This window comes from Rhamphochromis sp. 'chilingali' (genome assembly GCF_963969265.1).
Source record: "Rhamphochromis sp. 'chilingali' genome assembly, chromosome: 13".
In the NCBI taxonomy this organism is placed as follows: domain Eukaryota; kingdom Metazoa; phylum Chordata; class Actinopteri; order Cichliformes; family Cichlidae; genus Rhamphochromis; species Rhamphochromis sp. 'chilingali'.
The window spans coordinates 33145696-33171404 of record NC_137940.1 but is presented as its reverse complement, the minus strand read 5'-3'; the positions used below and the strand labels follow the sequence as shown (position 1 = coordinate 33171404).

At 40.4% G+C, this 25709-nt stretch overlaps 2 protein-coding genes across 2 annotated transcripts; both read right to left on the bottom strand.

Annotated features, from left to right (window-relative positions):
• Window positions 1-2868: 2868 nt before the first annotated feature.
• Window positions 2869-9815, bottom strand: LOC308408228 (UDP-N-acetylglucosamine transferase subunit ALG13). Its single transcript, XM_080900398.1, has 4 exons — window positions 9627-9815; window positions 7424-7586; window positions 3196-3334; window positions 2869-3096 (listed from the first exon to the last, which is right to left on the bottom strand). The coding sequence occupies exons 1-4, from the start codon at window positions 9705-9707 to the stop codon at window positions 2985-2987; spliced, it is 495 nt and encodes a 164-aa protein (XP_080756524.1). The 5' UTR covers window positions 9708-9815; the 3' UTR covers window positions 2869-2984.
• Window positions 9816-16361: 6546 nt separating this feature from the next.
• rap2c (RAP2C, member of RAS oncogene family) lies at window positions 16362-24768 on the bottom strand. The gene is made up of 3 exons (XM_080900969.1): window positions 23829-24768; window positions 22902-23187; window positions 16362-17698 (listed from the first exon to the last, which is right to left on the bottom strand). The coding sequence occupies exons 1-2, from the start codon at window positions 24099-24101 to the stop codon at window positions 22909-22911; spliced, it is 552 nt and encodes a 183-aa protein (XP_080757095.1). The 5' UTR covers window positions 24102-24768; the 3' UTR covers window positions 16362-17698; window positions 22902-22908.
• Between the last annotated feature and the right edge of the window lie 941 nt (window positions 24769-25709).

Sequence of the window (25709 nt, the reverse complement as noted above, 5' to 3'; positions counted from 1 at the left end):
GCAGCTTTAAATTCAAGTAATAACTCAGATTGCATGTTGTGCCTTGTGGCTTCTATTCAGTTAGATCTGATTTCGGGTTGTAACACCAAATATAGCCTGTCACTAATGTGTTTTGAGTACTTGCCTATATGAAGTTCGCTGTGTCATTATGTGGTGTCATCCCATCATTTATATTTCTTTTCATTTGTCATATCAAAGCAATTATTTATTTAATTAAGCTGATGAGGATATAAGAGCCACCTGGTTTATAGAATTCGATTCTATGAATATACTTCCTTTAGCACCTTCCTCAGAAGCAGCTGTGACACACTTGATTGGTGAAAAAAAAAAGCTAAACTATAACCCGAGTTCCTTTCAGAGCAAGTCCTGCGCTTCCACTGAAATTCGTCTAGAAACAACGACCAGGGACTTTCCTGAGAAGAAAATCTGCCGTGTTCGGGTTCACTCCTCCTATACGAAAATCTGAAACTGAAACTGATTTAAAAGCCATCTATACTTGTGGAAATATGGGAAGTTAACAATAAATGACAATCATTCGGACATGAACAGGTTTAATATGCGACTTGGTGAAACATTAGCAGCTTATCAGTTGTTGCTCTCCAGCGTCTGTGGTCACAGTGGACTGAAATACTTCCTGTTGTGACTTTAAACACTGTCAAGAGGCTGAAGAGCCAAATCTGCGACGTGCTGCCTCTCACCAATCATTTCCTGTTTAGCAAACCATTGTCTCGATGAAGAAATGAAGACTCAGCAGTGCATGACCAGTATTCACACTTTTCCTCTATTTCAAAGATATTGCGTGAAATACAGGAGCCAGATCACCCTTGTAGGGATGGTCATTACTTGCAGTGATGCAGCACAGAAACTGATGTAACCTTTCTTCCCTGTGTAGCAATTCACTGAAGGCCAAATCGTCTAAATTGTGATATTTTCACTCATATTTGCTTCTGCAGACTTGGCTGCCATGTAGAACCACACCATGAAGACTCACATATTTAAGTTTGCTTTTTTGTTTATTTATTTTTTTTAAATTGTTAACCAGCTCATAGGCTAATTACACTATAAATGGGTCCTACTTTATGTTAAGCAATGCATTTAACTTTATGCTAGTTTTCAGAGTTTACCTACCTACCAAGTGATCTGTATTTTCTGCTCACATACTGAGAGTGTGGTAATAATCTGTACATGATTCGCAGTGTGTAGAGAGCAGGAAGGGGATCACTATCTCTTAACACATAATGTAAACTGTACTTTTTTAAAAAGATCATCGACAGTGACCGTTTTTACAGATTATTTGCTATAAAACTGGTTTATATGACTAATCTCCCTTTAAGATCTGCACAGTTAAATTAGCATCACCCCACTCCCCACTTACCTTGAGGTTAGGTTTTTTTCAAAGATTTTTTTTCCCTTTTTTTTTGTTAAATCAGATATTTCGGGGCATAGAGAAATGGTTCTGTAAAACAAATAAAAACAAAACCCCAAAAAACGTCTTCCTGGAGGAGACCGCAGGGTACAGCTGGAGAGATGGCATTTCTTTGCTGGCTTGGGAATGCCTCAGTTCCCTCTGGAAGAGCTGGAGGTGGTGGCCAGCTCAGACTGCAATCAGGACTGGCAGAAGCACCAGAAACTGGATGTAATAAAAAAAAAAGAGAAAGAAAGAAAAAGGAAAGACTGGATATAGCTTCAGTTCTATGTTTGGTAGGCTTGTGGTCCTCCACTGACTCCACCTCTGATGCACAGACTCTATAAAAGTGCATTTAAAGTGTTACACTGGCTCAAAAACAGAAAACATATAATATGTATTAAAACAAAAGCCTCTCATTTCAAAGCATCGAAGATACATATAGTGTATACCTCTTCTCTGATGCTATGATTTATTAAAGCACCTCTTGGACTGATCACTGAAGCAGATGGTGGTGGCTCTTATCCAAGCTAAGCTATTTTAAAATACCACTTCTCCTCTACTGTTTTGCAAAAACTCCCTGCAGCAATTCCCCCACATGGCTACAAATTTAAACATCATCTCACCCTTGTGGCAAACATGAGAACAACCAGAGCAGCCTTTTGTTTGAAGTAGAAATCATTTACATTGAGAAATCCATGCACAGTTATTCAGGTTGTTCTGGAGTTTGTGGACTTTCAAAGTCCTAAAGCTTGTTCCGAGTCAGAGTCGTGGGAGGGCAGCGGACACAGAAATAAATGAGGTGGAAAAATGCACAATCACAGGCCTGCAGCCAGAGTTAGGCCTCAGTCAAGCAGTCTCTCAAGACTATGACACATGCGTTCAAAAAGTCACAGTGGACTTTAAATAAATCAAACATGGCAATAAATACTAACAAACACCATAATAAAACAGATAAACTGCAGATCGTGTTTACTTCATAAATAAGCAATCTTGTAAACATTATTTTCACTCAGTCTAAGAGATGTTTAAATTTACAGAAAAATCTACACGATGCAATGAACCAAACACTACATGATTTACAACCCTCACCCCGTTCGGCTTTCTGTAACGTCCAAATCATTTCTAAAGTTCAAACAGGCTTCCAGCACCTTTTAAATGTATTTTAATTGTTTCTCAGTATGTCTGTTATTCTTTCCAGAGAAAGACGCTCAACTTGAAATCATTCATCATATCCAGTGCACGTGAGTCTTTTTCCCCCAAGAAATTTAACAGCAGTTCTAAAAATAGCTACAAATGAAGCATAGCAACTAGGTCAGAGAGCTTCACTCTTTTCTCTTTCCTCAATTTTTCCTTGACACCAAACACTTGAAATGAGCACCTTAAAATTCGATGCATTCATATAAAACGTCTTTAGAAGACAAATCTAGAACATACAAAATAATTAAAAATATACAGCAGGGTTGTATTGAGTTGTTTTTAGATGTGTATCATTATTGCATACAAAAATATAACACATCATAGTGTCATCTGTGTATCGTACAGGTACATAACACGACATCATGCAGATATAGACTTTTCACTTAATGCCAAGAGCTTTGTCCATAAAGTCTGCAAATTTCTTTGGCTGTCCAGGCGGGAAGGGCTGCAGGACTGAGAGGTCCATGGTCCTTAGAGTTTCTGTCAGGGTGCTGAAACATTTCATCCAGAGACAAACAGCTGTTACTTCAATCTGACTGATAATTCTCACATGAATCAGCTGCATGTGGGTTCTGTGTAGGAGCACATACCTGCACGTGCAGTACAACAGGTGGGAGTCTATGTGCAGCTGTCTGGCCAACTCCAGCTGGTGGTTGTCCATCAGTTTATCATTGACTACGACCAGCAGAGATTTGCCTGCACCGAGAGCCTCCAGACAGCTTCCTGCCCCTGAGGAGGAATAACAACACTGAGATTCTTACCCAGGGAATACACCGGGTGTGTATCTGTGTGACGTCACACCGCTGATAAGTATCCGTTTCATTCTCCGCTGAGATTTTACTCTGCAGAGGGTCTGAAACCTAACTGGATTCTCTGCTGCATTCCTGTATCTCACTTCCTGCGCTTCTCATCAGCTCTGTGCAGGTCAATGCTGTTGAAGATTGTCAAGACAGTCTCACTGTGTCGATGCTACTATGGAGTAGTAAACAGTAGCAAACTGTCCATGTAGGAAGTTTTCTATTCCCTGGAGTGTGACTTCCTGATCACCCTTCTGTTTTACCCGTTTATGTCTTAGTCATGATCCTGTCACAACACTCCCTCATTGTCTACCTGACCCTTGATGTTTTACAACTATATACAAACTATACACCCCACTGATTGTTGCCCTCTCCCATCCTCTTGTGCTTCTATATAAACAGTATGCTTGTCAGTAGCTCACTTTACCAACCCACTCTCCTGGTTGGTAAACCCACTGTATACTAAAATACCATCACAGCTATGGAAAACATGCCTTTGAGCCATTTCTTCAACAACACAGAGCAGAAAGACGATTCTGCTTATGAAACCCGCTGCAGCACATTTGGTGGATCTGCAGTTGTCTTTATTGGGCAGCTGCACTGTTTGTATTCCCAGGATTATTTGTAACTAGAACCCAAGTTAAAGAAAAAACAACAACATTTTGTTGGAAAGTTTTATAGCAACTTCATAGTAATCTTGCAACTGGTAATCCATCACACGAGCATGCTGTGGCCTGTTTATTGTTGGCTGAATTAATGAAGGTGGCTATTATGTAAATGACAAAAATCTAAGAATATTAAGAGTTTCTAGACAAATTATGTCTCAACAGGACCTCAGACATCTTTCCAATGTGTTTATTTTGATGTTATGAGTCTAAAAACGCAATCGGAGCAAAAAGGAATCGAACCACCAACCTTCCGATTAGTGGCTGACCTACTCTACCTCCTGATCCACCCCATAATGAGGTTAGGAAATGTACAAGGTATCTCTGTGAGCTGTAACAAACCGCTTCAGGCAGTTTTTTCTCCTGTTTTTGCTTTGAGACATCACTGAAAATAGATGTCTCTAATTTGACCACCTCGTGCACTGAAGCCCCGCCTACACGCTGTTTAAACTTTCTGGTTATGACAGGCAGCCAGTCAGAAGACAGATGGCTTAAAGGGTTAAAAAGAAAAAAGAAAAAAGCTCGTTTCAGGCAGAGGACAAACTCAGGAGTTGCACAGTAAGATAAACGAGAGTCATTTTTAACTGTGACTCATACAAATATACTTTAATAGAGCCCAAGTAGAAAAATAGGGAGCTGGAAATGAACATAATAGGTTCACTTTAATGTTTTTGTTTGTCACTCTTACACTGTACTGTAGCTGCACTTTTATTATTACCATATTTTTAAATCCTTACTTCGGTCTTCTCTACAGTTTATTTGACATTTTCTTCTTAGTTCTCTAAATTAACCACCTGTTTATAATTAATACAAATAACATTAATAATGGCCCATTAAATATCCCAGGAGGCCTCTCTAGAGAGCCAACAGTACATTAACAAACCACAGACCTGACTCATCCAGACGGAAAACAGCCATCATGAGAGTTATTAATTGCACCTGTGCTTTTCCTTCTCTGACATGTCAAATGTCTTCTGTGTAAATGGGTCTACTGGGAGAGGAAAACAGGACCAAGTAAAAAGACACAGCAGTGGCTCAAGACTAAGAGCAAACTCAGCCGATTAAAAGAAGAATTTACTATATTTAAACCAGACAACCATTTGTCAACACTGATGGCTCCAGCTGCAGTTTTCTGCTCTTGTTTTGTGTGACAGTAAGCTCGGGATGTTTGTCAGTTTTAGACACTGGGTCAGGAGTAAAAATGTGGAAATGAGAAAAAAAAAAGTGTCCCATCTGTGGGGATGGGATGGGAACTGGTTCTTGTAGAAAACCAGTTCCAAGTCGTCTAATTCCTTGGAAATGTTAGTAAGTGTAATATGTGTAATAATTACTTTATGAGTAATGACTTTGCATGAAAGTAATTTCTTTATTGCTGCTTAGCAATGGTGGTGACTCTCAAAACTGAGCCAATGAGAATCAATAAGGAATCTAATGAATAACTGATATTGACAATGGAATCTGAATCGCTAATTTCTTATCAATCCCCATCCCTACCAGCCTTTTACAGCCATTCTGACACTTTACAGACCGATCTATTTACACAACAGATACACAGTAGTAACTTGTAAAGGAAACAGTCATTTGCAGCTTCAAGTGCCTCTAGAGGCAAAAGGCCTGGTCTTCAGTCATATTTTAAAAGCGTTTAGCTCTGTCTGAAAACTGCTTTGTTATGAATATCCTCCTGTTTGTAACTCCAACTCCACTCGGAGGCCCTCGTACGGCTGCACCATTAATCATCAGTCTTGTGTTTGTACACTGATGAAACATTTCTTTTGCTTTGACTTATGTTTTCCGGGAAGGTCTTTTAACACTTAAAAATTATCGCATGCTTTCCTTGTGTTCATTAAACACACGGGGCCCACATCCATATCAGAGCTGCAATGGTTGGTGGATTAACCTTCATTTGGCAGGAGTGGAGTCATGCAGGATCCTGGCTGCATACTTATATGTTGGTGTGATATTTTTATTTAAAAAAAAAACAAAAAACTGTCTTCTTTTTTAAAACCATTAAATATGAAGCAATTTAATAATAATAATAATAATAATAATAAATTTTATTTGTGAGCGCCTTTCAAGTCACCCAAGGACACTTTACAATAGGATAAAACACTTAGTAAAACAATGGCAGAATAAGAACAATAAAATAAAAGCACAAGATAAAATTAACAAACAGTGGATTCACAGTGAATATGCAGATTTGAACAGATGAGTTTTGAGTTGGGATTTAAACTGTGGGAGAGAACCAATGTTTCTTATTTCTGGGAGCAGAGAGTTCCACAGCCTGGGAGCAGAGCAGCTGAAAGCTCTGCTTCCCATGGTGGTGAGGCGGAAGGAAGGTGCAGTAAGCTGGATAAAAGAAGAAGAACGAAGTGAACGGGCAGAACAGGTGGTGGTTAACAGGTCAGAAAGGTAAGGAGGAGCGAGGTTATGAATGGCCTTGAAGGTGAGCAGAAGAAGTTTGAAAATTATCCGGAATTTCACAGGGAGCCAGTGAAGTTCCTGAAGAACAGGGGTGATGTGCTGGTAGGAGGGGGTTCTGGTGATAATGCGAGCAGCAGAGTTCTGAACCAGTTGAAGCTTATGGAGGGATTTTTTATGAAATATGCATACATAATTAGATTCATCACTCCATAAAAGCTGTTGCCACTGATTTTCAGTCCAGTTCTTGAGTAATTTGTTCCACCTCAGCCTTTTCTCTCCATTTCCCCTCCTTATAAATGTCTTGCTAACAGCCACCCGTCCACACCGTTTCTAATGAGGCTTCAGTGAACAGTAGATGGACCAGGTGCATCTCTCAGGTCTTTGCCATTTACTCAAACTTTTTTAAGGACACAGTGCACACCATGTCGAGGTATGTCAAGTTTTCAATTAGAACTAAAGAAATGAGAACAAATTATCTGTTTTTGTGACAGGCCGCTAGCAACAATAGTTATGTGTCGACACAACACTGGCTCATCCTGTGAGTCATTCAAGAAATGCTTGAGTGAGGCTCAAGATTTGCAGATCTTCTTTCCTCCATTTACTCCTGCTGTGACACGGGGGGCATTGATATTTACATGCAGCTCTCAACCAACCAACAGTGAGGCTCTGCAAGTTTTTTGAATGTGTTTCTTATAAATTTAAATGGAAGCTGAGGTTCCTTTTATGCAAGAATCTCACCTTTTTAATTCCAACAGCCATTTAAACCAATTTCAGACGCTTTGGGTTTCTGTAGAGATGTATCCATAGATATAAAAATCTCTTTTCCAGCTAATTGTTTACTCTTATTTTCAACTAGAGATAATAAAAATGAAATAAACTGTCACCATGTGTGGGACGGGAGTGCATTAGCTGTGTAGGACACCTGATCGCCCTACCTGCGTGGCTGATGACGAGATCGGCCTGACTGATGTCCTCTGCTATTGAGTTTTTGAATCGAAAAGCCTCCAGTCTGATGTGTGGACAGCTGTCAGCAGCTGGAAGAACTGAACCTCTTCCAACCTGAAGCACCAAACGCTCATATCCACGAGCCTTTAAAGCCTGAGGGAGAAAATAATTGCTTAGTATGAAAGCAGCACAAATTCACATCAATAATTTACACATTATTGACATTTTTAGACTTCAGAAAGATTTTAGAGGGAATATCTTTCAGTCATATGATATACACATTGTGCAGGTGTGAGCCACCTGCGGCACCTTTTTGAATTAGTTTCCTGAGAACCTTATTCATAACTTGATACCTGCGAGCGTCACAGGTTTGGTTTCATATTTCCTTTTGTCTGCACACAGACAGTCCCGTATGTCATTATATCACCACAGTGCAGTGTTTTAACCTCTAACACAACTTAAAAGCTGTGAATACTGGATTTGTTATTATTATTATTATTATACAGATTTTCCTATAATTAATTCATCTACATAATGGTACATGTTGTAGTTTAGGATTAATTGATAAATATTTGCTCATCCTGTTTAATGGCAGCTAATTTTCCATCAAGCTCGAGAACAGCGCTTCACTTGTTCCATATTTTGTCACGTTATAGTTATATTTCTTCAATATTGTTAGAAAATTAGTAAGACACAATGATTACTGTGGTGCTGAAGGGAGATTTTTAAAAAAAGAAATCAAACAAAATGCAAATTTAGGGCTCTAACAGACATTTAAGTTACTGTAGCACATACTGAGACCATTTTGGTGAAGAGAAATATTTATTGTTCAGTATTTTATTTTGCACACATGAATGAAATTCTACTCTTATTAATACTGTTATTTTAAATATTGCTAGGTGCACCTTTTCAATTGCTCATTAGATAAATATCCAATCTACCAATCACATGGTAGCAACTGGTGTTGACGATGTTTCCGTGCCTGAATACATGGTCAAGACAACCTGCTGAAGTTCAAATTGAGCATCAGAAAAAGAACTTAACTGACTTGAAAGTGGCCTTGTTGTTAGTCTCAGTATTTGAGCAACTCGTCTGATCTACTGTGATATTCTTACAAAACCATGAGATAATGGTTAAAAAACAAACAAACAAAAAAGCCCAGAAAATATTAGGTGAACATCTGGGTAAAAATGCCTTGTAGATGCCAGAGGTTAGAGGAAAATAGCCAGGCTGCTTTAAGATCATAAGAAGGCATCAGTAACTTAAATAACCACTTGTTACAATCAAGGTATGCAGATGAGCATCTTTGAACACATAACAGCTGGGCAGCAGAAGAGCACACCGGGTGCCACTCCCATCAGCTAAGAACAGGCAGCTGTGACTAAAATTCACATGAGCTCCCCAACGGTGGAAAACAGATGACCGGAAAATGTTGCCTGGTCTGATTAGTCTTGATTTCTTGAACATTCAAACAGTAGGATCATGAAAGCACGGCTCCATGCTGCCTTTGGCGTAATGGTGTTGTTGACATTTCTTTGCATTCTTAGTGCCAACTGATTATCATTTAAAGTCTAAGAGTATTATTTCTGACTATATCTTTCATTTTATGACCACAGTGTACCATCTTCTGATGCTTGCTTCCAACAGGATATAACACCGTGTTAAAAAGCTCACATAATCCTCAGCCTGTTTTCCTGAACAAGACAACGAGTCACCAAATCTAAATCAAATGGAGCACTTATGGAATATGTTGGAATGGGAGATTCCCGTCATGGATGTGCACCAGCTATGTGACGCCAGCATGTTAATATGAACAAAACTATGTGAGGAATGTTTTCAGCACCTTGTTATATGTTATAAGTGAATGTTATAAAGATTTAAGACAGTTTTGCAGACAAAAGGGAGTCCAAACCAGTCATTGCAAGGTATACCTAATAAATTGACCGGTGAATACATGTACAGATGGCCAGAGATAACTTCCACTTGGTTTTTAAACATAAAACTGGGAGGTTGTCCGCAAAATAACAGAGCACATTTAGCCCACTTATATTGGTCACAGATAAAAGTATTCCTGCATAAAAATAATAGGGAGCTCATAGATTTTAAAAGCTCTACGGCCTATGCCCTGCTGATTTCAGTGGTTTATTGCACACTATTCACATCTTCAATAACTCCTCAGGTAACTTTCCTCACCTGAGTGGCCTCAGAGGAAGTGATGCTCTCAATCAGCTCGTCGAAGCTCGTGGTGCCGACAGTTACAAACACCGTCTTCATGTCTGCTCAGCGAAATTGCCCGGGTTTTCTAAATTTACGCACTTCAGTTTTCATCTCATCCAGATCTTCGTCGTGCACCCGCAGACCTGACAGCTACTTCCGCTTCAGAGCCGATGGCGTCACAGCTATGACGTACAACGCGTCATGGCGCCACCTATAGGACCGGAGGTGTTTCTGCGAGGGGTACTATGTGTATGTGTGAGCTGCAGCATGGAAAAATACCAGTTTACTGCTTATGCAGGAAGGTGTCGATTCAGTGACAGGAATGTTAAGCAAGAGCAGGGTAACATGAATGAAAAAATATTAATAATTCCAGGAATCGTTTGGTTTTTCAACATATTTTTCACCATGAAACACAAACATAATGTCCCATGTTTATTATTAATACTAATAATATTGATTATGATGAGGACAATAGTATAATCAGACTACATTTCAACATTTTTCAGGTTATCATAATAAAAAATTATTATGTCATAAGGAATCCAGAGAGCAGATAATGGTGACAAAGACAACAATATAAAAGGGAGTAAGAACAATGTATTTGTAAAGCACATAAATACATGTGCTTTAACTGACCCAAGGACACCTATACACACAGAGGAATGTGATTTCATTATAAAAAAGTAAAAATTGGCACAGAATACAGAACAAAAGAGACACATAGAGTCAACAATAACCAGAGGACAGTAAGGTGGCATGTAGAGTTACAGATATTACAACAAATGAGTGAAAATGTGGGGTTTTAGCCCAGACTTAAAAGCAGAGCTGAAGGATGCTCAACACAAATGTGGAGCAGCGACTGCAAAGACTGTCAGCTCTTTGTTTCACCTTGGAACATATTCATGAGATCTTGGCTTGTGGATCTGACAGACCTGGGAGCTGAATGAAAATGAAAAAGAAGGTAATATAAGCCGGGCTTGTTTATTAAGAGCCCTAAAAACAATCAGTGTGATATTAAAGTGAATTTTTAAATAGACAGACAGCCAGTGTAGCGAGGCCAAGACTGGAGTGATGTGCTCAAATTTTAAAGAGTTACATTAATTCAGAAATGAGCTTCCTCCGAAGGGTGGCTGGCCTCTCCCTTAGAGATAGGGTGAGAAGTTCGGCCATCTGGGAGGGGCTCAGAGTAGAGCCGCTGCTGCTCCACATCGAAAGGAGCCAGCTGAGGTGGTTCGGGCATCTGACAAGGAGGCCTCCTGGGCGCCTCCTGGGTGAGCTGGGTGAGGTGTTCCGGGCATGTCCCACCAGGAGGAGGCCCCGGGGCAGACCCAGGACATGCTGGAGAGATTATATCTCTCGGCTGGCCTGGGAACGCCTTGGTGTTCCCCCGGATAAGCTGGAGGAGGTGGCTGGGGAGAGGGAGGTCTGGGCCTCTCTGCTTAGGCTGCTGTCCCCGCGACCCGGCCTCGGATAAAGCGGATGAAGATGGATGGATGGATACATTAATTCAAATGTGAAGTAATAAAGGCATGGACGACTGTTTCCAGATCATTTAAAGAAGGAAAGATTTGAGTTTGCTAATGGTTTTTAACTGGTAGCAGCTATTTTTTGACAACGGAACAAATTTGTTTGTCAAAGCGAAGCCCCGGATGAAAAATAATACCCAGGTCTTTTCCATGAGACTTTAAATATGGGATGAGATTACCTAAATTGCTGTCAAAAGCACTCCTAGATTTGGCAGGACCAAAGATGATAGCCTCAGTTTTGTCACTGTTTAACTGGAGGAAGTTAATTATCATCCTGCCTTTAATATCTTCACGACAGTCCAGTAAGAGCTGGTTTGTAGTTCTGGTTTAAATGATAACGTGCTGGGTTGTTACCAGGTGAACTCTGGCTGGAAGGCTGAGTCATTTGTTTTTGTTTCAGCTGTGTTTTTCCTGTGACAGGTCAAAGGGGTTGTTGTGAAATCTGATTAAACATCAGTGCAAACGGATTAAGCACCAGCTGGCCACACCTGAACAAGCTCCTGAAAGCTCAGCACACACTCATTGTGTAGCATCATAATGAATGCAGGACTGGTAGCTGCAGGCACACCTGGACTACTAATGATGAAAAGCTGCTGTCCATTTACTTCACTGTGGCTTTACAGTGAGCCCTGCCAGGTCTCTTTCACAGACATGGCACCAACAACACGGCTGGGCTCAAAGCTGTCCATGCTGCAACGACAACCATCAAATTCTCATACAGTACTGTATATTTCCACTTCAGTGGGCCAATTCCTGTAAATATGTTGTACTTTTTATGGGACATTGTAGGACAAATAGTCAAAATTACGTGACAGGAATAATGTTTATTGGTTAAAAATAACACAAAGACGTATGAATATACAGGCTTTGTTCATAAATAACTCCACTTGGTCACTTGAAGGGGCCATTCCAGCGGCCTTTACTTAACTCTCGACAGATCTTCTCCACGTCTGTTTGGGTCCCCCCACTTTCCTTTTTCTTTGTGGGTTCCCCTAACCCTTGTGACGTTGTCGAAAGGTTTTTCGAATTTTGTGGCCAATTCGGCCCCATTTTCTCTTCTTGATGTCTTGACCAACTGGGTTCTGTCTGGTTCTCTTCCACAGGTCTGTGTTCGAGATCTTCTCAGGCCATCTGATGTTGAGGATGTGTCGCAAGCACTTGTTGATGAAGATCTGTATCTTACTGGTAATGGTGTTGGTCACCCGCCATGTCTCGGACCCATACAGGAGGACTGCTTTCACATTGGTGTTGAAGATGCGGATCTTGCTGCGCTGAGATAAGGCTTTGGAGTTCCAGATGGGTCGCAGGATGTTGAATGCAAGCCTTGCTTTGTTGATCCAGCTCCTAACATCTTCATCTGCACTGCCATCACTGTTGACTACGCTTCCTAGGTAGACAACGCGGTCAGTTCCCATTAAGTCTTCTCCCTGTAGCTGCTGTGGATGTTTTTGTCGGTTGTTCAGCCGCATCACCTCTGTTTTTCTGACATTAATCTTCAGGACGGGCTTTTCTGCCTCTTCACTGAGCCGGGTAAGCTTGGACTGTGCATGTTGCTGCTTATGGGACAGAAGGCTGACGTCGTCTGCAAAATCCAGGTCCTTCAGCTGTTTGGTGAAGGTCCACTGGATACCGGTATTGCTGCCCTCTGTGGTTCTTCTCATGTCCAGTCCATGACGATCGGGAAGCTCGTCGGTGACTGCATGCAGCCTTGCCTCACTTCGTTTTTCACTGCGAAGTGGTTGGCCAGTTTTCAGTTGTGGATGATCTGGCAGGATGTGTCTTCGTATAGCTCTTGGATGATGTTGATGCGCTTCTGTGGGATTCCGTAGTGTTGCATCAGTTTCCAAATGGTCTCCCTGTCGACACTGTCGAAGGCTTTTTCAAAGTCGACGAAGATTGTGTACAAGGGAGACTGCCATTCGATAGACTGCTCGATGATGATGCGCAGAGTGGCGATGTGGTCTGTACATGATCTGTCTTGTCTAAATCCTGCCTGCTCTGATCTCAGTCTCTTGTCCAATGCCTCCTGCAGTCTCTCCAAGATGATTCTGGTCAACACCTTGCTGGGGATAGACAGCAGCATAATTCCTCGCCAGTTGCCAAACTGGGATAGATCGTCTTTCTTTGGGAGCTTCACCAGGTACCCAAGCTTCCAGTCAGAAGGCACTTGCTCCTGTTCCCATATCTTCACTAAGAGAGGATGTAGCATCTCCACTGCTGCTGCCACGTCTGCCTTGAGAGCTTCTGGAAGGATGCCGTCAGGCCCCGGTGCCTTTCCATTGTTCAAGGACTTGATGGCTTTGGTCATCTCTGCCTTGGTTGGTGGATTGTAGTTACATGGACATTTTAATTGACAAAAAAGGTGGGCATGGGGGGGGGGGTCACAAAGTCTCAGAAAAGCAGAAAGAGAAGTATAATGACATGGGAAGGGCATTCATGCTTTGAATAATTTGCTCACAAACATTCACCAAGTTATGAGTAGTGTTGGGTCTGTGTTTCCACAGGCTCCGCTGGTTTAGAGACTTATTCATCATGAAGAAAACAAGACAGTCAGCGATCGATCGATTTACTTGCAAGAAACGCACTTCGAATCTCATTACGAATGACCCCGACGACGGGCTCCTCTCGCTGCCTTTTATTGAAAACGTTCACAATAAACAGTAGTACCTCCCCTCGTAAACCCAGGGGGTCAGGGACAAACAGGGACAAAGGCATGTCTTGATCCTATAGATTGAACTAAGACCTTACAAATTTAAGAAGCATAATGACAAACATCCAACAATTAGACTTAACAAGTAGGCTGACATAAACCGAAACATCACTGACATTAAAAACCAGTGCCAGCGACAATTTATGCCAAGTAGACTCTCCTGCAATGTAAAGCATCAAAGTGTGGGCGGCTTGTGGTGTAAAGACTTCCTGTACCTGGGGCATGCAGGTGTAGAGCAGCAAATGTGGTGACAAAGCTCTGCAGAGGCATCAGGGCACCAGCATAAAGCGACGAGCAGCAGCATCAAGGAGCTGAAGGTCAAGAGACATCCAGGAGTCCACACTTTGAGATCTCATGTGTACTGCATAAATCGTGCTGTATTTAGTGACCTAAAAGTTTACGGTTTTTGCTAAAGTTTTCTGTGAAGCTAAACAACCACAAAATCCTCTCACATCTGCTCAGGACCTTTTTAACCAATTCATGCTTCTTTTAAATCCAGAAGCAATAACACTTTTCAGGTCGCAGCACCTAAACTTCAGACTCTTTTCTTCCATGATGCACATCTGATGTGGGTGGAAAGACGAAAATTCTGATTTAGATGGTCGCAGTTGAACTTGTTTCTCATTCAGTGAATTTAAAAGACTCACTTTGTTTGTGGTAATCATGTTTTCATTTATGATGACACACTCCTGTTCCCTGTAGGCTGATGTGGTGTTTTTTGCTGTACTCACAGTGCAGATTGAGATAAACTCAGCAGGAAAACGGGACTTTAGTTTCCTTGAAGAGCTGAGATGAGCCTGCTGATTGTGAGACATCAGCGACCCCACACAGCAGCAGAAGCATCTGCCAGCTCAGTGCAGGATGCAGATTCAGTGTGCACCCAACAGCTCCACCTGACAGCCAAATAGCAGTAGCAATGAAGATGAGCCAGTTTTCTGCTGTGTGGGAAGTTGCAGCACCATCATGTGTGAAATCTGCAAGAAAAAAAAAAACTCTGCAAATGGTGCGCACGCGCACACACAGATAACAAACTGCCAGGCTGGTGCACGAAAAAACAAACACATTAACAAGGAAATGGAAAGTGTGGCCTATTACTGGCAGTGTTTATTTTTAGACGATTAAAAGTTGGAACTCTTCTTGCTCATTTACCAGAAACATCACAAAAGTTGTTGTGTGGGCCTTATTGGTGCACATGTCAGGTATGGTGTTAAAACCTGCATGCACTCATTTATGTATCAAGGTGCAGTAAAGAGGACCCAAGGCCCATTTTTTTCACGTTGACTGCAAACCCCAGATATTGCTGGGAAACCTCGGTAGAGCTGATTTCAGGTACCGTGCACCTTTCACATAGTATGAACTGTCCTCACAGCAGAACTGAGGAGATCTTAAGCTCTTAGTTCTCTTTTAGGGAAACATAAAGCATCCTTAATATTTCTTGTTACTTTCATAAGTCGAGAAAATTAAACTCCATCTTTCTGTGTATATAAGCAGTCATGTGAAAAAATAAAGGTGTCTCTGTGCAGTGCTTGCTTTCCATTTCAGCCATTCTAATGTAGATTTGCTAGTGTGATTGGGATCACTGACCTATTGCATGACTCAACTTCGGCCAAGCTTTATCTGTCAGATGTCCTCACATTTGAGCATACTTTTATGTAGAGTTCATTTCATTTTCATTTATTTATTTATTTCAGACTTTTAGTCACTGAGTCATTGAGCTGACTCAGTGACTAAAAGATGCCCAGGGCCTGTGGCTGGAAAATAAGTCCAGATCATCACCCCTCCACCACCATGCTTGACAGCTGGAATGAGGAAGAGAAACTGTAGTTCCTCTACTGGCCACTTGAGGGCGACTCCAAAAGAGACTCCCATGTTAATATGCCTAATTTTACAGCCTGGCCTCTGTGGATAATTCTCCCATTCATCACAGCTGCATGTCCTGACACAGGCAGTTGGATCAGATTGGGGTCTGCTAGGCCTCAGCTACTATTTTGAGCCATTAAACTGGACCTCTTTACTGTTTGTGTGCTGTTGGTGCCTTTTGGATCATTTCTGGATTATCTGACTAACATTACAGCTTCCTGGGAGGTACAGATCACGCAAGAAATTATTCTCCAGTTTTGATGAGTGAAATTAGCACTAATTAAATAATAAATACCCAGTTAATGGTAACCTCTGGCTCAAAATTATGCAGTGGTTCACGCACGCTATGTCCATATTTTATACCAAATTTGCATGACACATCTGACAAAGCACCAAATCACGTCTTACAAGGTGATCAAATACTTACATCACTAACTAAAATGTACATTTTTTGTAAATCTCCTAATAGTTTTGTTGAGAATTTAATTAAATTATTAAAATAAACCCACCAATTACATTATGGATTGCTGGTGAATTTAATAATTCAGCAATGACTTGTTTACCCTAGTGTATAAATGATCAAATCAGGGTTATTTAGTCAAGTAAAAGACAAAATTTGTGTCACATCACAAAAGCAGATTCCAGCATGTTTATTACCAAATGATGACAATTGTTATCTTCCAGGGGGAAAAAAAACAAACAAACAAAAGAAATATGAGGCCAAACGGGGTGCAACAGATATCTTAAGGCTCTGTTAAATTCTTAGCTTCAAAACAAAGATACAACATAGCATGTATCCCAAAAATGCACAGAAAGCAAATAACTAGTATAAGTTTAAAACTGGCTAGCCCGTGTCATTAGCTCTTAATAAATAGGTTACTATAAGAAAAAGAAGAATACAAAGTGAAATCTGATTAACTGTGTCAGAACTTCTTATTAATCCACATTTCAGAGGAAGTTATTTTTTTCTAAATGATAAGGAATCGGCGTCTCTGAATATTTAAAGTGACACGCGTCATGGAGTCAAACACAAATATGCACGCTGAACTTCCTGCAGTCGTTCCCCCCTCCCTCCAATAGAATAAAATAACAAAATAAAAAACTGCCCTCAAGAAAGCTGAAAATGGAAGACCGGCGTCCACGCAAGTCACACCTTGTAGAGACTGAAAACAGCAAAATGGCTCATCCACATCACTTCAAGTTGAATTAGCGGTAAAAAACATTTTCACTTTTGAGCGTGCGTGCTTTCAGATGAGTTTCACTGCCTCACACTACTGAAAAATTAAAAATAAGCATCACTGGTTTAATACAGTTATTCACCCTGCTGAGCTAAAAAAACAAAAACAAAAAACCTCACGTTACTTTAATTTGTGTCAGTTTTACGGAATAAGATTTTCAAAATAAGATCAGCACAGTACACCAGGATGGGAAACTGGCTGAAGTAAGCATGCTTAAAAGTGAAAATGCTCCAATAATATGAAATAATTTTTTCAAATTCCAAACTTGAGACATAATACAAGGAATATTAAAGTATATAGTAATGATTTAAGCAGCTTTAAAAAGATGCTGCAACCTCACAACACTCCTGCTTTCAGGGATATTTCAGAAAAAAAAAAAAAACCCCACACACACATAAAAAACAAAACAAAACAAAAAAACCCGAAAAGACGAATTCACAGGTGGCCGTTCGTAAAAGTCAGTCAGTACAACTTGATCCCGGGTCATCGCGAAGGCCGTTGAGGTTGCAGCAGAAACATCTTCTAACAGTTATGATATCAAAAATAGGACCGACGTCTTTCCTGTCAGATGCTCTGAGACAGGAAGTCAGAAACCACCTCAAGCAGAAACTTTGCCAGCTGCGGTAAGTTTTTAATCAGCAGGGTTGAAGTCAGGTTGTGCCCGCGTTAACGGATCATCAAAAAGCTTGAGGTGGATCCAGACAAATGATGAGTCTGTGAAACAGAAAGACAGGAGGCCATTAGCTCAGGGTTTGTGAAGTTAAACGCAATGATTTTTAAGATCAAAGCATGTCAAAGTTATTATTTTCAAATACAAGTCAGAGTCATGTTTGGATTATTTAACAGTTTTTTATGCTTTTCTCTGCCATATGTAACGGTAAACTAAAGCTTCCCTGGTTTCTGGACTGCTGCTCAGACAAAATGTACAAATAAAAGTCATTGACGGCAAACGTCTCCTTACTAACAATCCATATGATGCTTTAAATCCACTAAGGATATGGCATAAAGTATTCCATGTCCGAGGTGCATAAAGAAAAAGGTTTTCTCTCAAACTTAAAAACTCTGTGCACAATAAAAAACACAAAAACAAGAAAACAAAAAACTGTTTGGATTACTGTCCAGTGAATTTCTTCCAGTGTACTGCAGCCTGCTGGACCCAAAATGGCTGCCCTCATACTGGATTATTTTTGTTTAAACATAATAAAATTTGCTCATGTAGCTTATTAACCTACTTTCTTAAACTAATTTGAATCCTGGAGTGCAACAGTATTGACTGTTCTTAGGTATATTTCTTCTTTATTTGTAATACACGCAGGGTTACATCCTCCTGCAGGTCAATGCCCAAACAGAACGATGTTTAAGGAACGCTACGGTTTGTGTGATAAAATCAAGTTGTGGATAAAAACTGATACTCACATGGCGGTATTTTGAGTTGCGTTTACTGTGTACACGGTAATGCTCGATGTTTTATTTTTAAATTACTGAGTTTTGCGGTTTAAGGAAAGAAAATTCGTAAAGCTTGCAACTGATGCTTAAAGGTTACAGTGAAGTTACAGTACTGAGAAAAAGTATTTGCCCCTGCTCTCTCTTTTGTTTCTTTTTTCCACATTTACAGGTTTCAGATCATCAAACAAATGTTAATATTGGAAAAAGATAACCCAAGTAAAATACAAATAGCAGCTTTTAATGATTTCATATATTATGGAAAACTAACCCAAACTACCTGACCCCATGTGAAAACGTAATTGTCCTCTAATTATAAGAGCTAGTCACAGCAAGAACTGCAATCAAGTGTTTGCCATAACTGGCATTGAGTCTTTCATATCCCTTTGGAGGAATTCTGGCCCACTCTTCTTTACAGAACTATTTTAATTCACTAATACTTTTTGAGGGTTTCAAGTATAAATAGTCTAAGGTCATACCAAAGCATCTCAATTTGATTTAAGCCCATTCAGAGGTGGACTTATCTCATTGTGCTGCTGCATAACCAGGGATGGGAATTGATAAGAATTTAGTGATTCAGATTCCATTATCCATATCTAGAGCTGGGCGATATGAGATTTTTTCATATCACGATATGTTTTTTTCATTTCAGGCGATAACGATATCTATCACGATATAAGCCAAATAACTATATTTGTAAGATTTAAATGTGCTGTTGCTCACAAGTAAAATGTGAAATAATCAGCAGCTTGTTTTTATTTAAATATTTATTTCCCATAATAAGTTCAACAGGGTAGATGTACTTAAGGAACATGAGACTTTTTCAGATAAATAAAGGCAAATATTGCAAACTACACAAAAGGCAGCCGCTAAAGCGTTTAAGTTTCAAAACAGAACAAACGAAACAGACTAAATTGTCAATTCCACTTAGAAACAAAATATTAATTCTAAAAATAAATCTTAGTTTGTTTTACAGAAGAACAGACAAAACTGACTAACTTTTGTCAATATCAAATAAACTGAGAACTAAAAGGAAATTCTCAATCTCTCCTTGTTGTATAGCTGAGCTTTTCAAACAGTTTTAACAGTTACTTTAGTCTGACAAAAGCCGAATGACGAATTAGCGCTTCCAGTCAGAGACTGAGGCTACGTCCACACGTACACGGGTATTTTTGAAAACGGAGATTTTCCGTTTTCGTTTTAAAAAATAATCCCGTCCACACATAAAGGCAGAAATGAAGGAAAACGCTGTTATGAACATGCCAAAGCAGCAGGTGGCGCTAGATTCCTAACCGTGCAGAAATGTTGGCCAATCAGAAGTCTAGAAGCCTCGGTGGGAAAAAGTAAACAAAGCTGGGGCATAGAAGCAGAACCGAGTCGTATGTGTGGAGGGACAGTAACTGTGTGTATATATGTAAGCATTTAAACACTGCAGAGAGTACAATTAACAGAAACAGTATTGTAGAAATTCATTTCACCGAAACAATAACGTGGCGCACAGTGTGACGCATGCACCAGTTTATTGTATTTCCAGACTTGCTTTCGGCACAATTTACAGTGCATGCTACTCTGTTTTTTGTCAGACTTGAAATAGCCGAAATACCTTCACACTACGGAACTTCTATGGCTCTTCCGTTCGACAATCTCTCCGGCATTGGAACCATCATCTGTTTTCTCTTCGGTCACGCTCGGTTGATTTTTCTAGTCGGCACACTCATTTCCTCCGCTGGCTGCTTCCCAAACAAACCCACGTGCAGCTTGGCACTTGTGCTGTACGTAACAAGTCACGCGAGGTGACGCTGCGGCTGTGATTGGTTCGGCTCTGCGCTACTTAATTTAGATTGGCTGACCTTTTTTTTTTTCTTTTCTTTTTAAGAGGACGAGAGCGGCGAGGTCTATCGCGATAGCTTAATTTCTCTATCGAGTAAAAGTTATATCGCGATACATATCGTTATCGTTCTATCGCCCAGCTCTATCCATATCATTTACTGATTGATTCCTTATCGATTCAATTCTTACTGATAGTGCTGTGTGGTTAAATGTTTGTGCATGTTGGAGGCTTTTCCTGTCTTTGATGTGTTGGTGGACATTAAAAACAAATAATGTATTATGGTAAATGGTAAATGGCCTGTATTTATATAGCGCTTTACTAGTCCCTAAGGACCCCAAAGCGCTTTACATATCCAGTCATCCACCCATTCACACACATATATTATACATATATTATGCAGAACACTTTGAGGAAGTAATTTGACACATTACTTTCGCGTTTCTCAGTAAAATGACCTGAAACATACCATCTCATAATTACCATTTAACAACATAAACCTCAGGCTACAGTCCCACGCATCAGCACAAATCCCTATCCTAATGAATGGACAATAAGCTGGGCTTAATTGGCAGGCAAGAAACTGAAATACTGGGAAAAGGTTCTCAATTCCCATCCCAATTTAAAACCCAAATGATTTTGAGCTTCAAAGCATGATCTCATGACAGGATATTCTTCAGGTTTTTTTGTTTCTGTTTTTGTAGCGAGCAGAGTTCATAGTTCCATCAATTACATCAAGTCATCCAAGTCCTGAAGCAGCAAAGCAGCCCCAAAGCATCACATTACCACCACCATGTTTGGCTGTTGATACAATGTTCTTTTTATGAAATGCTGTGTTAGTTCTCCACCTAATGTAACAGAAATATTTTAAGCTCACATTTGTTTTTAGCCACACACAAATCAAGCCTTTGGGTTTGTTTTGTTCATCGGTGGCTTTTGTCTCTTTCTTATTTCTGAATCATGAACTCTGACATCTATTGCAGGAAGTGAGGCCTAAAGTTCTTTAGATGTTCTGAGTGCTTTTGTGACCTCTTGGATGAGTTGTTGATGCACTCTTGGGAGTAATTTTGGTAGGTCACCCACTGCTGGTAATGTGCACTGCAGTTCTCTATATTTATGTGATTCAGTGGAGTTCCAAAGCCTTAGAAATTGCTTTTTAACTCTTTCCATACTAAGAGATGTCAATGTTTCTAACCAGTTTGAGTTTCTTTAACTCACAGCACGACATGTTGCTTTTTGAGTTAATTTAGCCTACTTCACTTTGTTAGACATGTTCTCGTTAAGTGATTTCCTGATTCAACATGTCTGGTAGGGTGTACTAGTGAAACTGAACTTACCCCCTGTGAATTAATCACAGTTAATTCGGGATTTTGGATAGATCTTTTCCCATAATAAAAAACTCCATTTTGTTTTTACTTGGGTTATCTAATATTAAATTTTGTTTGATCTGGCAATTTCTTAACTTTGCTGCAGAATGACAACAGCAGGCACTCTCTTTCTACAGTAGTAACAATATCTGCAGCATTCTCAAGAGAGGCGCATCATTTATTTTACTACATTTATTTATGCCCCAAAACGCATTTATGATACTGTTGTGCATTTAGCTAGCAGTATATAATATATAAAAAAAATCCCAGTGAGCCAACAGATCAGACATTTTAAATTATAAATACGTAATAAATTAAAATGTCTGATCTGTTGGCTCACTGGGATTTTTTTTTTAAAAACACTGAGCTGGGGATCCACTGATCTAATAACTGGATCAGATATCATTCCAGGCTTAACTCAAAAATTTGGAACATACATCTGTGCCTGCTGTCTACAGAAGCATCTATTAAACTCAGCTGTATGTTTTGTTCTGTGTTTACTTCTAGCGTGAAAATGTGAAGTACTTCAAAAAACGTAATCTACCGTGTTGATGGACTCAAAGAAAATCCAAAGGGTTTAAGGATTACTTATTATTGATTATCTGACACATTTTGGATCCTGAACTTCACAGATGTCATCATTAGTTAAAAACAACTTAAAAGTCCAAATTAAAGGTACTGATGGAGAATCAACCTCATATATCACCATAAGATGACAATGAATTAACAGAGTAATGATTAAAGGTTTAGCACTCAGAATTTTTAAAGCAGCCATCTTTATTTTCTTGTTTTAATTTGAGACTAAATGACCGGCGAGAATCCTACAGCTGCATAAGATTTAAAAGGCTGGTGGGTTTTAAACCGCGGTTGCATCTCTCACAGAATCTAAACTGAACTTCCTGTTTTGGAACATAAATTATTTTTCAGGATGTCACATTTTCCTCTTTCTGCGACTCGCCTCATAGGACCATCTGCTTCATTGCCCCCTGCTCTTCCTCCCGGCCCTGAGCATTCAGACAGTTGCATTCTTCATGCTGCATACTTTCTGCGATCTTATGATAACAAGATAAACCAAACAGTTTGCCCAGAGCAGCACCACCCACTCTTCTTTCTCACTTCCAGCCGAATCTCTCTCTCCCTCACACTGCACTCAAAACACCACACAGTCTTGTGAACCGTCTCTACAGGGACATTTTATCACATTTCGTAAAAATAGTAAGGGGCCAACTGTGCTGTGTGTCCAGAGCATGGGTACAGCCCTGCTAGATGATGTCCCTACCTTTTCCTCACTGTACCACGCAGGCTGTGCAGCACTGTTCCTGCTTCTCTGGCAGCGAGGAGTAATTCATCTGCCGGACAATCTCTGCAAACAGCTCATCCACCATCGTCTTGCTCTTGGCAGAGGTTTCGATAAAAGGGCAGCCCCACTCTTGAGCCAAAGCCCGTCCATCTGATCCGGCCACCTCACGCTCAGACTCCAGGTCGACTTTGTTACCAACCAGAATCAGCGGCACCTTCTCAAAGCGCTTCACTCGCACTATTTGGTCTCGCATTGGTCTGATGTCCTTAAAAATTGAGAAAAATAAGAAGTGTGAGATATTGAAATTTAAACAAAACAAAAAATTAATCATCAAGCAGATGCGAACTTTGGTTATTTCTCAATAGGCACAATTTCTTCATGATGCAAACATTTAATTACGATTTTTCTGGCTCAAAACTGGTCACATTGTTGAGGTAAAGCTTTGTTTTACCCAGCAGACATTCGTGAATTTTCATGAAAGTTTTGGAAATATGCAAATATATATTTTATGGTTGCTAAACATTTCCTTTTGGGAAGGCCAAAACTTCTTTTCACATCTAGTTAAAGCACTTTTATTTATTGGTACTTCAAAAGTAATTATCCATTAAATACCGAGTGCTAATATTGAAGGCTCTAAAATATCAGGACGTGGGATGACTATTTTCTTTAGTAGACCTGGTTCATAGTTATCTAAGCTTTCTTATGCACTGTTTGTTTTCTGTGTGGTGCCATCCTTCAACAAATGAGTGCTATATGGAGATATTGGGGGTCCAAATGAGCCCTAGCCTTCCCATTTTAATCTCGATAATGTGGCTTGTAGCATTCCCTGCATGAGAAGTATGAATCACAGCCTGATTAACCACATACGGTTGCAGATTTCAGGTGTGTGTGGTGCATCTGGGGTACCTGGAAAGACTGCTGGTTGACCAGGCTGTAGACCAGGATGAAGCCCTGTCCATTCTTGATGTACAGGTCTCTCATGGACGCGAACTGCTCCGTCCCCGCCGTGTCCAGGATCTCCAGCACGGAGGGCGACGAGTCCACCTCGATCTCCTTCCGGTAGAAGTCCTCGATGGTCGGGTCATATTTCTCGATAAAAGTGCCGGTGACAAACTGCACGGTGAGCGCGGATTTCCCGACGCCGCCGCTGCCCAGCACGACAACTTTGTATTCTTTCATTGGGGCGGTCAAGGCGGGCTAACTCAGCAGCTAACGACTGCTATACTCGCTCCACAAACATTTATCAGGCCTTTACGAGAGCTAACGAGAGAAGCCACAAAAGTTAGACGATATACAATAACCCCCCTCATTCACATAAACAGTTCAACCGCTCATACTTGGGTTTTTCTACGTTTTCCAGCTAGTGAGACAGTAAAAGTTGATGTCCGGCAACTCCGGCGTTAGCTAGCGTTAAAGCTAGCTCGCGCCTGGCTGAATTCCCGCTGTGCCATCCTCGCGCTTTCAGTCGTTAGATCGATGTGATTCACCACAAGCGCCGGCGTTGGTCAGTGAACTTGTTGTCTACTGACGGCAGGTCACGGTGGTACACATTAGACCCTCACCCCAAACCGCATGACAGTCCCCACAGCAGCCCGCCGGTATCGCCGCAGCGTTGACTGCGTCCTTCCCTTAGTCCGGGCCTGGTTCTGGTTCCGGCCCAGCCCGGCGCCCTAGCAACCGGGCCCGTTATCGACGCAGACTCAGTGTTATAATCCCACCGTCCATTGGCTACAGTTTATTACTGATCCGGTATATATGTGACTGTGTACAGGGTGGGTTCTGCTTCAGAAAGAAAGGCTTTTTTTTCAACCATCTGATTTCCTGGAGCTAACAACCTGTTTCCGCTAACGAGAATCAGACTTCCGCTGCGACGGTTTTCATAATAAAAGCACACAAAACGTTACAGAAAATTACGATTTTTCGTTTCTAACATCCATCCAGGTTTTCCACTTAGCCAATTCTGGGTCGCGGGGACTTGATCATGTTCTTTCCTTGATATTTATTTATTTATTTAAATACAGTACTGTGCAAATGCCTTGAGACACCCCTTATTCCTTTAAATTAGTTTTTTTTAAATGCGCCCTCTCCAGGCTTTTTGAAGAAAATCTTTTTTCCTTTTCACTCATTTTCAGTCCAGTCCTTGTACCTGACCATTTTCAGATGACAATTTTAAAAAAATGTTTTACACTGACGTTTGAGTCATTCAAACAAGTGATGAGCTAGTTTTATGTCCACACACAATAGACAGTTTGTTACATTTCAGTTTTATTACAGTTTAGTTGAATACACAATAATAATAATAATGATAATTGCTAACCTACATATTTAGCGATTTATCATGCAGACCTATCTTATTCACACAAGTTATCTAAATGAGCAGATTGTTGTCACATGAAGTGGTTTCATTTATTTTCCCGCAGTTACACACTATCCTCCAGGGGATTAGCTTCACTGATGCATAAGTGTGGGTTAGTTCACAATGTGAAAAACACCAAGACTGGACGTTGTGAGCAAAGACTGGTTTAATGTGCAATCACAATGTTGCCGTTATATGAAGGAAGAATTTGTTTAAAGAAACAGCCACAAAATGAATCAGCTACAGGTCCATCTTGACCATTTCTCCGTGTTACTGAGGATGTCACACTCAGAGGTTGCAGTCTTACATCAGCAGCATAAGGAAGCTGGTCAACCTCACTTCCTCTGAGAGCAGTTTCGATTCCTGTTTTTATATTTATATTTGGGTGAAGTTCTCTGAATAGCTTTACTATAGTGCTTTTAACTGCAATA

Bases quoted from the DNA above. Each gene is read 5' to 3' on its own strand.
- LOC308408228 (XM_080900398.1), bottom strand. From the start codon at position 9,707: ATGAAGACGGTGTTTGTAACTGTCGGCACCACGAGCTTCGACGAGCTG. The intron at 7,587-9,626 runs GTGAGGAAAGTT...TTTCTCCCTCAG, and splicing joins CTTCCTCTGAGGCCACTCAG to GCTTTAAAGGCTCGTGGATA. The intron at 3,335-7,423 runs GTAGGGCGATCA...ATTCCTCCTCAG, and splicing joins TCTCGTCATCAGCCACGCAG to GGGCAGGAAGCTGTCTGGAG.
- rap2c (XM_080900969.1), bottom strand. From the start codon at position 24,101: ATGAAAGAATACAAAGTTGTCGTGCTGGGCAGCGGCGGCGTCGGGAAA. The intron at 23,188-23,828 runs GTACCCCAGATG...TCAATTTTTAAG, and splicing joins TCAACCAGCAGTCTTTCCAG to GACATCAGACCAATGCGAGA.